Source organism: Eurytemora carolleeae, unplaced genomic scaffold, assembly GCF_000591075.1.
Source record: "Eurytemora carolleeae unplaced genomic scaffold, Eaff_2.0 scaffold79, whole genome shotgun sequence".
Lineage (NCBI taxonomy): Eukaryota > Metazoa > Arthropoda > Copepoda > Calanoida > Temoridae > Eurytemora > Eurytemora carolleeae.
The window spans coordinates 357,932-369,635 of NW_019396020.1; the positions used below are offsets into that span (position 1 = coordinate 357,932).

At 34.9% G+C, this 11,704-nt stretch overlaps 1 protein-coding gene and 1 pseudogene across 1 annotated transcript; both read left to right on the forward strand.

The window, feature by feature from the left end:
- Nucleotides 1-2,010: 2,010 nt before the first annotated feature.
- LOC111712781 (dolichyl-diphosphooligosaccharide--protein glycosyltransferase 48 kDa subunit pseudogene) lies at nucleotides 2,011-3,261 on the forward strand (annotated as a pseudogene).
- Nucleotides 3,262-3,572: 311 nt separating this feature from the next.
- LOC111701391 (lysine--tRNA ligase) lies at nucleotides 3,573-11,577 on the forward strand. The gene is made up of 10 exons (XM_023473041.1): nucleotides 3,573-3,689; nucleotides 4,569-4,666; nucleotides 4,802-4,910; nucleotides 5,611-5,727; nucleotides 5,908-6,626; nucleotides 7,390-7,479; nucleotides 7,725-7,851; nucleotides 8,886-8,976; nucleotides 10,768-10,933; nucleotides 11,407-11,577. Exons 1-10 carry the CDS (start codon nucleotides 3,597-3,599, stop codon nucleotides 11,531-11,533), a joined length of 1,737 nt encoding a protein of 578 aa, XP_023328809.1. The 5' UTR covers nucleotides 3,573-3,596; the 3' UTR covers nucleotides 11,534-11,577.
- The last annotated feature ends 127 nt before the right edge of the window (nucleotides 11,578-11,704 follow it).

Sequence of the window (11,704 nt, forward strand, 5' to 3'; positions counted from 1 at the left end):
GGTTCTGGATCATCTTATTCCGGTTCTGGATCATCTTATTCCGGTTCTGGATCATCTTATTCCGGTTCTGGATCCTCTTATTCCGATTCTACCAACGGTTCATCAGACGGATCATCCTATGGTTCATCGGATGGGTCTGGATCGTTTGGTTCTGGATCGTTTGGTTCAGGTTCTTTTGGTTCAGGTTCTTTTGGTTCTGGATCTTTTGGTTCGGGTTCCTTTGGTTCTGAATAGATTAAATTAAATGTTAAAATTCATTTGTATGTTTAAATTTTATTTTTAATGTATTTTATTTCTATGAATTTTATTTTTCTCATTATCTTGAAGTAACATTATTTACACATCAATTAAAAATTGCTGCTGAGGGGTGAATACTTGTTTGAACTACTCCCGTTTAAACTATTGTTCATTTGAACTACTGACATGACGTATATCCTGTAGTTAAAATCAACACATTACTTGTTCATTTAAACTAATATATTTCAAATCAACATAAAATAGTTCAAATGAACAAAAAAATTGTTAAAATAAATATTATTTCAGGGTTAGGTTAGGTTAGGACAATTTCTAGACCGAGCGCTGCGGCTATGACAGGCTAGGTAGGGTGGCCCTGAAAAAATTCCCAGTTGTGCGACACATGTATTAGGAAGCAATAGGATAAAACTAGCTCAAATACGAAATTTTAGTATTTGACATTTTTTTTCGATTTTTTTTGTTTTGATGATCAAATATTTAGAAAAATCGCTTGTTTTTTACATCCTTTGTCAGCTCCATCTGGGAGTGCAGTTATAACATAATTTTGTTTTGTTTTCAAACTGAACACTATTAAAAAATATTTTGACGTTTCAGAAATGGCCTAAAAAATGTTTTATTGGCAAGTTTAGAGGGAAATATGCATAAGGTATTGGCCAAAAAATCCATTTAAAAAACCGTTTCTGGTGCAATTTTCTTCTCAACTCCTCTGGCTTTGCCAAATAATGCAACTAAAAAAATTGTTTTCATAAAAAGATGCCCATTGATGTTAAGATTGCATAATAAAAAACAAATGTTAAATAATTTTTAAGACGCTGAGCTTTGGACATTTTAGTTAACAAGTTTAGCAACGCGTAAAATCCCGATTTTTGAGTGACTGCCCATTGAAGTTATAAAGAATTAAATAACTCACCGAAAGGTTTATAAAATGGCGAGAAAAACAGTAAAATAGCTTGGCAGTTAGGAAAATTATTTTTAAATACTGAAATTAAAAAATGAGTCGCACACTTGAATCGAGCGCTGCGGGAAGTCGACAGACCTTCAATTCAATTTCAACAATTTTCAACAAAATTAGTATATATTTATAGGTTTGGTTATGTCACTGGGCCGAGCGCTGTGGCTGTAGACAAATCTATTTTTTTGTTCATTTGAACTATCTTTGTTCATTTGAAGTATTTATTCGTTTATTTGAAATATTTTGGTTTATTTCAACTATTTTTTTGTCCATTTGATCACTATATTTATAATAATTTCAACTATTTTTTTGTCCATTTGAGCAATTTCTTTGGTTTATTTCAACTATTTTTTGGTTCATTTGAACTATTTTTAAAAGTTATTTTCGAACTATAATGCATATATATAATGGTTCAAATGAACAAAAAAATAGCATGAAATGATCCCGTTTTAACTTTGAACTATTCACGTGGTACCACGTGCAGTAGTTCAACCGAACAATAGTTTAAATGAACTTGTCCAAACGAGAGTAGTTCAAGCAGGATAGTTTTCCCCGTTTTATTTTCTACTTATGTCGTCTTCAATTTTCCTGTTATTGTGCTCACTGCCACATGGCGGGTTTTGTTGAGAACAAATTCAAGTTGCATCAGATTCCTATAAATATCAAAATTACAATTAAGTTCTTTGTCGGTTTCGGACATGTAGTTTCAAAGTTTAATAATTCGTTAAAGCTCTTAGTTTAATATGCATTTATTTTCAGATATTTTATCTAAAATGGATTTAAAGCTTTTCCTGTTTTACACAATGTTCTTTCTGTCATCTGACGGGGCTGAGAGCAGGAATGTTCTTGTTATTTTAGATAATTCTGCTATACTGGAAACCCACTCCTTGTTCATTAAACAACTGACCGATCTGGGGTTTAATACTGATATTAAGATAGCCGAAGATTCAACAATGAGTTTAAAGAAGTACGGAGAATATTTATACCAGGATATAGTTTTACTAGCTCCACGAGCGGAAGAGCTCGGAGGAGGTCTGACCGCCGATTCTATTATTGAGTTCATCGATGATGGTGGTAATGTTTTTATCGTCGCTGACTCTGAAACTGGAAATGTTATAAGGGATATAACGGCGGAATGTGGAATAGAACTCGATGAGGATGGTACAACTGTTATAGATCATCTTCACTTTTCTGCTCAGGATCAAGGTTTTCACAATCTACTTCTTGCAAACTCGGCAAATCTGATTAAGTCAGAGAAAATAGTTGGCAAATCATCTAACCCCTTACTCTACAGAGGTCTTGGCATGGTTACTGATCCTGCAAATCCTTTGGTTTTCACCATTCTATCTGGATCCTCCTCGTCCTACTCACACAATCCGACAGAATTGATCAAGGACTATCCTCATGCTGTAGGAAAGAACACGGTTCTAATTGGTGGATTACAGGCTCGTAATAATGCCAGAATTGTTGTGAGCGGATCTATGGAGTTTCTCTCTGATGTATTTTTTACCAGCGAGGAGGGTGGTAAACTTGTAGGAAACCAGGAACTAACTGTTTCTCTTCTCTCATGGTGTTTCCATCAAACCGGAGTTATTAGGATAGACTCCGTATCTCACAAACTAGCCGGAGAAGCTGCTACCCCATCCTTCTACACAATTCGTGAAAATTGCGAATTTTCGATCAAAATGTCCGAGTATGTGAACGGTGCTTGGGTTCCCTACAAGGCCGACGACGTCCAGATGGAGTTTGTCAGGATTGACCCTTTCGTCCGCCAGAGAATGATCAACAAGAACGGACTGCTGACTGCAAAGTTTAAGATCCCCGACGTGTACGGTGTTTTCAAGTTCAAGGTTGATTACTCAAGGCTGGGTCTAACTAGTGTTAATACAGTGACCCAGGTATCCGTCCACCCACTCCAACACAATCAATACGAGAGGTTTATACCATCAGCCTATCCATACTACGCTAGTGCGTTCTCAATGATGGCTGGAGTATTCGTGTTTTCCTTCGCATTCCTCCACATGAAGGAAGAAACAAAGTCTAAGAACGAATAAACTTGAAGAACAAAGATCTCAAACCCGTATTCGCGTGTTCATTATGCAAGCTTTGTCTTAAAAATAGTAACTAACAATTGCAACAACAAAAATATTTTTTATGTAATGAATTAAAGGTTTACCTCCCTGTTTTATTTCCTTTTAATGCTTTTAATGTCTGTGATAATTAAACCTATTTTCTGTGTGCTCAAAAACTAAGACCATTTAGGAAAATTATTTACTCTTTTGGCACTTTTTGAATTTTTCCGCTCTTTGAGGTTGAAGTGGATTATGTTTTTCACATGTGTTTAGTGTTTATCTAGATGTTGTATTTCAGAAGGAATAAAGAGTAGAATATGGGTGATACTGAGACTAAGATGGAGGGAGAAACTATCTCCAAGAGTGAACTTAAGAGAAGATTAAAAGCTGAAAAGAAAGCTGCAGAGAAGGTAACCACATTATTTTGGGATCTGGATCTAACTCGTAATATGGACTAGGGAAGGAAGTTGAAATTATTAAACGTTTCCCAGATCCAAGAAATGTTTTTTAAAAATATCTTGTCTTGTGATCTGTTGGTTTGTACATTTTAGTTTGATTTTAGATTTCATTACTTTCCTCATATAGGGAATTTAAAATCATTTTTAAAACTTAAATCTACCATTTTGGTTTGCTTTCACAATTTGATTTGGGATTTGAGATTTGATTTGAAGAATAACTTGAACCTGCGAAGGAATATAATAAACCTAGTCTAGTATATATATTCAGGTTAAGAAGGAGTAGAATAAACCTGAACCTGCCAAGGAATATAATAAACCTGGTGTATATATATATTCAGGTTAAGAAGGAGTAGAATAAACCTGAACCTGACAAGGAATATATATTTATTCAGGTTAAGAAGGAGTAGATTAAACCTGAACCTGACTAGGAATATAATAAACCTAGTATATATATATATATATATTCAGGTTAAGAAGGAGTAGAATAAACCTGAACCTGACAAGGGATATATATTTGTTCAGGTTAAGAAGGAGTAGATTAAACCTGAACCTGACAAGGAATATAATAAACCTAGTATATATATATATTCAGTGGCCGAATTTAAAGAATTTTAGCGGCGGTTTAAATTTAAGCCGCGGCTTAAATATGGTTGGTTCCACTTAAAATTGTATACAATTTTTCAAGATTTAAGCCGGCGCTTAATTAAAACCGGGTTTTGACAGATTTAAACCGCGGGTCAAATTCTTTAAATTTCATCTCAGGTTGAGAAGGAGTAGAATAAACCTGAACCTGCCAAGGAATATAATAAATTTAGTATATATATTATTCAGGTTGAGAAGGAGAAGAATAAACCTGAACCTGCCAAGGGTTCTGCTAAACCAAAGGTTGCCGAGGAAGAAATTAGTCCAAACGAATATTTCAAACTCAGGTTAGAGGTTTTTATAAAAGATAATGAAAATTTGAAGAAAAAAATCTTTTTATGATTGTATGATTAATAATTATTCAATTATTCTTATTTCTTATCGTATCGCAAGTAAACTTGATGATAAATGTTTTGCTCTAGGTCTGGTGCAATAGAAGAACTGAAGAGCTCAGGTCCTCATCCTTATCCTCACAAGTTTCATGTTTCTATTTCTCTTACAAACTTTATCAGTCAATATGAATCTTTGAAGGTAATGCAATGTCGTAATAAAGACAATTTATTTGTTTCTTTGAAAGGAAACTATATATTACTAAAACATGTTAATACAGGGTGTGCATATTCTTACTTCAAACATCAAAATTTGCTCAAACTGGTTGAGAAAAATATGGAAGGAGGAAAGATGAAGAGAGTAAAAAATATTTTATTCTTGACAAATGAAAGAAAGTTTAGTTATGTTACAATTTTCGCCCCCAAAACTAGCCTTGAAAAATCAAAAAAGAACAAAATTAATTTTCGTTTCTTAAACATAAAAAAGGATTCAAAAATGTCGTGAATATAACAAAAAACGAAGAAAAAAAAGTTTGACCAGATGAATTCTCCTTCAAACGTTCCCGATAAGATCATAAAAATATTTGTAAAATTCAACTAACGTTCTAAATAGCAAGTGGGAGGGAGTAAGCTATATGTAAGAATATGCACCGTAGTTCAAACATTTGGTTTCTGATAAATCTTCATTTCTTAGATTGTTTTAAAGAAAGAACTTAAACCCTCATAAATATACCGATGATTTTTCAAGGGGTTTGGTATTCTAAGGTTTAAAGTTTTCAGAATCCCTCCCCCCCTTAGTCCACTTAATTTTTTGGAATTTACTTTTTTCATCTTTAATCTTAATTTTTCTATTTTCAAGTTTTTCCCCAGATGAAAATCATTATTGAACTTGAATTTTCTAGGACGGAGAAACATTAACAGATGTTGAAGTGAGGTTGGCGGGACGAGTTCATGCTATCAGAGAATCTGGAGCTAAACTTATATTCTACGATGTTAGAGGTGAAGATGTCAAAATACAGGTATCTAATAGCTTTACAAATGAACAGAAATTGAGTGCTTTTTCAAAGTAAGTGACTGAGATAAATAGTGCCAAAAAAACGACAACTTTTCTTAAACTATTCAATAAGTTAAGTTTCTATTTTCAAATTACGTTTTTTAGAAGATAAATGTAAATACTTTTTACTATGAATATGTTAAAGGTTATGGCGACTGCTAACGCGTATAAATCTGAAGCTGATTTTGCCACTGATACCGGTAAGCTGAGGCGAGGAGATATTATTGGTATAGTTGGGAACCCCGGTAGAACTAAGAAGGGAGAACTCTCCGTGATACCGAAACAGATAGAGTTGCTTGCTCCCTGTCTTCACATGCTTCCTCATCTACACTACGGGATCAAGGATAAGGAGACCAGGTACAGGCAGCGATACCTTGACCTTATCATCAACTCCGAGGTGAAGAGGAAGTTCCAGGTCCGAGCTCAGATTATCTCCTACATGAGACGGTTCTTCGACGAGATGGGTTTCCTTGAGATAGAAACTCCGATGATGAACATGATCCCCGGAGGAGCGACCGCTAAACCCTTCAGGACTCACCACAACGACCTAAACATGGATCTATATATGCGGGTAGCTCCTGAGTTATATCACAAGATGCTTGTGGTTGGAGGGATAGATCGGGTTTACGAGATCGGAAAGCAGTTTAGAAACGAAGGTATCGATATGACGCACAACCCTGAGTTCACTACCTGCGAGTTCTACATGGCCTATGCTGACTACAACGACTTGATAGAGATCACCGAGAAGCTTATGTCCGGGATGGTGAAGGCAATCTTTGGAACTTATTTGGTTGAATTCCATCCTGATGGTCCCGAGGGGGAAGCTAAAATGATTGATTTCACTCCTCCCTTCAAACGTCTCAGGGAACTAAACCTTCAATTAAAAACAATTCGAAATAGAAAAAAACCGCTCCGATATAAAGGAACCCGTGAAATGTAAGATTTTAAGAAGGAAATGGATTTTTTTAACAAATAAGATTAAAAGGAAAAATTTCATAAAGGTATTAATCGATTGACGGGGAGAACAAGATTAATGGATTGTTTTACTTATGTATAAAACTATTTTCCGCCTTTACATAATTCAATCTTTTAATTTTGTACTACATGCTAGGCAAAAATGTAGTGAACTGGCAAACCCTTTATCTGTAAAATATGAATCTTTAATTAGCTAGATCCAGATCCGGTTTTGGTTCCGCATCTTTTTCATGGTGGATCCAGGATCAGGATCCGCATCAAAATGAAACGGATCACGCTTAGGATCCGGATCTAAGGGAAAATTATCAACCAAAAACTGCAACAAAAAATCTTTTGCTCACTCAAATCTGAACTGCTAATAAGAGAGATTTTCAAGAATGTCCTTAACTATAAATGATTTATCAAGCTGTTGCATGAAAATAAGCGAAGAAAGAAAGAAGAATAATTCAAAAATTCTTCTTCTGTTAAAAAAAAAAATCAGTAGATCTTAAATAGATGTTCATGACCTTGATCCGATTCAGGATCCAGATCTGGATTTGGATCCGGATCCATTTTTTCCAGCTCGAATCCAGGATCCGGATCCACATCAAACGTAATTGGATCCTAAGCACTGTTTTTGGGATTGATTACATAAAGGTTTTGTTGGTACTAGAATGTTCCCCGACCTGGAGCGTATTCTTGAGTGTAAACTCCCCTCTCCGGAGAACCTTCATACCGAGGAGGCTAGACTAGCCCTAGACAAGTTAGTTTTTATTTATCTCTCAGTTTTCAATTCTGAATTTCTCCCCCGTCTTAAGCACAAATATTTTTGTTCTTGTATGTTTGCTAACACATTTTTGTTTTGTGTGTATAAGGACGTTTGTGCATTTACTTCATAACGTGACCTATAGTTTCAGCGCGGTGCGGTGAGATTAATCTACTGTAAAAAGATTGTTTAATGTACCAAATAATAACTTTTTATATAGATCTTACTTATATCTTGTTCAGGATCTGTGTCTCTAAAGGTGTTGAATGTCCTCCTCCAAGAACTGCGGCTAGACTTCTGGATAAACTTGTCGGAGACTTCCTAGAGGAGACCTGCATCAACCCAACCTTCATCACAGAGCACCCTCAGGTACCAACACTCTACACTCACAGGTCTTTAGTTCAGGTCCCATTATAGTGCTTAGGATCCGGATCCGCAAAAATATGCGGATTCACGGATCCGGACCCAACAAAACTGTATTAAACAACATCTTGCTCTCAAACTTAGAATTTGAACTGTTAAAAAGCGAGATTTTAAAATGTTCTCTGAATGGTTCAGTATTAATATAAAAATAAGCGGGGAGAAAAAGAAGAAAAATAATTTTTAAATTCTTGAAATGTTCATGACCTAGATCCATTTTTTCAGCCTAATCAAATGAAAGGGAATCTAAGCACTGGGTCCCACTCACAGGGTTATCCGAGTGTTTCCAAAAAGATATCATAGCAAAATATTACATCGTATCACTTTGTCCGCGGTAACAAATTATCTCTATTCCCAAGTTTTAAATGTTTCGATTCATAAAAATTTAAAACCTTATTCTTCATCATTCAATTATCTTGCCAAGCTTCCAAAGTAGTGAATGAAATCATGAATTTAATGTTAAGAACCGAGCAGGGTCATACCTTGAGGGTGGAGTGGGACTCAGGCGGTCGATTCTATGGTGTTTCTTTCGACCTACGCACATCCGCTATACTACACTTCTAACCTACGTACATACTCTATGCAACACTGACCTACTCGCACTCGGTTTGTCAGCTGCCAGATGACATATTTCCGCAGCTCCCGACCCCCTAGCCTGTCCTAGTCACGGCGTTCGGCGCAGAAATTAACTTAACCTAAACTAACCCTAAAATAATAGAAAATATACAGCAGTAGTAGGTCGGAAAGATAGCAAGTTAGAAGTTCGGTAGGGGGGATGTTGCGTATAGACGATGTAACACTACCCTCAATTTTCACAGATTTTATTGTCGCAAATATAGGACAGAAAGGAAATTTTCATGTGCCATAGATATGATAAAAATGTAAACAAAATGGCCGACCAGTTTCATAAACAAATTATGAATTACCAGAAATATCATAAAATATAAGCTAAATTAGCCAGAAATATAAGAATTTATATTTAGGTTATGTCTCCACTGGCCAAGTGGCACAGAGCCGAGAAGGGTTTAACTGAAAGGTATGAACTATATTTTATACCCCTAGGGAAAACATTATATTCCTTCTATATCCCGACTCAATTACTTTTATCAAACTCCATTAAATTCACGGCTGACGAGTGACGAATTTATTGTCCCGAATTGAAACCCAGGGGTGTATATTTCCAAAAAAAATCATCCCCCACTTTTTAGAAAACCATTTCCCCCTCCTAAAGTTACGTATGTTTTTCATGGTTTTTAGGCTGAATTGAGGTAGTTTAACCCTATCCCTGCTGGGGTACTTGAAAACCAGGATATGCGGGGGGGAGTTCAAGATTGGAAAATAAACCGGGTTTTCTTCAACAATAAACCAGCCCAGTGGGTTTTATAAAGCTTTTTTGGGTTTTCCATTTTAAAGTTGTTAAAACCTACTAAAGTTCATACTAATTCATAATAATAAGAATTTTAAGCAATAGGTGAACTTTATAGTTGTGAAAAAAAATGTTGTTGGCTGTTTTCATATATAAATACTTGCCAAATACAATAATATCTCACCTTCTTTATAGGGGAATTTTTTGTATTAAAGTTCTATGCAGGGGCGTAGTGGAGGATTTTATTTGTGCACCCCCTAACGGTTGATGTGCACCTTCATAAAAAAAACCCGCATTAAGAAAAAAAAATAAAGTTTAAAATCCATATTAATCTAAAAAATACAATCACCATCCATGTTTGATTAAAAAACTTCAATTTGAAACTTTGAACCGAAAGCAAATCCCTATAGTTATAATGCATGCACACTGCACAGTCAGACTTGCGAGAGACTACTCCATGCATGTATATCTAGTGATGTTGGTTCGTTTTTGAGGATTTTTGGACTTTTAAAGGTTCCACAAAAATGTATGAGAGACTGAAGTTTTCAATAATAATTGGAGACTACTGGAGACTACTGGAGGGTTCTGAATTCAGTGGAGAGAAAATTATTTCTACTGGAGAGCTTTTAAATTTTTACCGAAATATAAATTCTACCGGAGGGTTTTTTACTCCACTGGAGTACAAACTATTCATATCGGGGAGCCTTGGAATTTGAACCTAAATTGATAATTCCACCGGATCGAGGGTTTTTTAATTCATTGGAGGGATTAGATTGTGTAGAAAAACAGGTTTGAATTTTTCCCCAAAGTGATTCATATCTTACAAAAGCATTTTAGATGTATTTCTATACATTACTTGTCTGTCTTGGATTTTAGTTGTAAACAGGAAAATCTAAAAAAAAAATTATCTACATTTTGCAGGTTTGCAGATATATCAGTAACTAAAAGCTGAAATTATTACCCAGTAGTGTTTATAATAGCAATAGTTGAAAACCCGGTAAAATATAAATCACTATGGGGGATAATTCAAACCTTTTTAGTACTTACAGAACATTCCTCCAGTGAATTAAAAAACCCTCCAATAGAATTTTTGTCTTTGTAAAAACTCAAATCCTCCCCATTTTGAAATGCAATTTACTCCAGTGAAATAGAAAACCCTCCGGTAGAAAAATTTAAAAGCTCTCCAGTAGAAATAATTTTCTCTCTACTGGATTTAAAACCCTCCGGTACTCTCCAGTAGTATCCAATTATTAATGAAAACTTCAGTCTCTCCAATTGTATGACGTTTTACAAATTTCACAATTGTTAGTTCAAAACATTTTTTTTTTTACACTTTGTCAAATGTTGAGAGAAAATATGTGCTAACAAACAAACCAAAAACCAACCTAAACGAACGTCTTTTTTTTTGTTTCACGTAGGATATTAATATTGCAAAGTTTATTAAAGAATACGGAACTTTGAAATGTTTGAAGTTTTATTAAAAGTTTTAAAAACCGAACCAAAAGGATTAACAACCCTACATATGTCTCTAATGGTTAGGTTTGAGCAGCAGGCTAAGGATAAGGCTAGTGGGGATGATGAAGCAATGTTCCTTGATGAAAACTTCTGTACTGCACTAGAGTATGGGCTTCCACCAACCGGAGGATGGGGAATGGGGATAGACAGGTCAAATTTTAACCTAGGGGTCGAATAAACTATTTACAGAAAGCTACGATATATTTATGTATGTCATTGTTCTGTATGTCCTCCATGTGCGTCCCTTTATTAAGTGTCCAAACAACATTTCGTACTAAATAGTTCTTCCTAATTATTTTTATATCCGCACAATTGAAAGAGAATATTGATAATTGTTGCAAGATAATATTTTTAGTCCTTCATAAATAGAGGGTGTTTATCGTTGATTCAACTTTAGTTCTTGAATGCTCTGTCAGTAATTATAAATCTATTTCTGTCTGACCCAACTTTTGAGAGAATAAAATCCTTGCAATTGGTTCAATAATGTCAAATATTGCATTGTCTGTCTGAAGTTTACAAATTAATTTAAATCCTAGGGAAGAATTTAATTTTTGATTTAAAACCTTCCGAATAATGCCGGAACTCAATTGAGTATTAAAATTTAAATATTTATTTATGATCAGAATGTCCATGTTCCTGACCGACAGCAACAACATCAAGGAGGTTCTCTTCTTCCCTGCCATGAAACCCGAGGATAATAAACCCAAGGAGGACGAGAAACCAAAGGAGAACGGAGAAGCAAAGAGCTGAACCTGACTCGTTCAACATTAGATTTAAATATATTGTTGAATTAATCTCGTTTTTAAATTTTTTAAATTGTTTTTTATGTAAAAATGTTTGTTTGAGAGTTTACAGAGTCGGAGAGCTTTCTCATTACTTAAGAAATCTTCAGAGGTTGTACAGAGAATTTATTGCGATTAG

What these genes read in the sequence shown, in the direction of transcription:
- LOC111701391 (XM_023473041.1), top strand. Translation starts at nt 3,597, where the DNA reads ATGGGTGATACTGAGACTAAGATGGAGGGAGAAACTATCTCCAAGAGT. An exon ending in GTGAAGATGTCAAAATACAG is followed by an intron (nt 5,728 to 5,907) that starts GTATCTAATAGC and finishes AATATGTTAAAG; the next exon opens with GTTATGGCGACTGCTAACGC. An exon ending in TGGGGAATGGGGATAGACAG is followed by an intron (nt 10,934 to 11,406) that starts GTCAAATTTTAA and finishes ATTTATGATCAG; the next exon opens with AATGTCCATGTTCCTGACCG.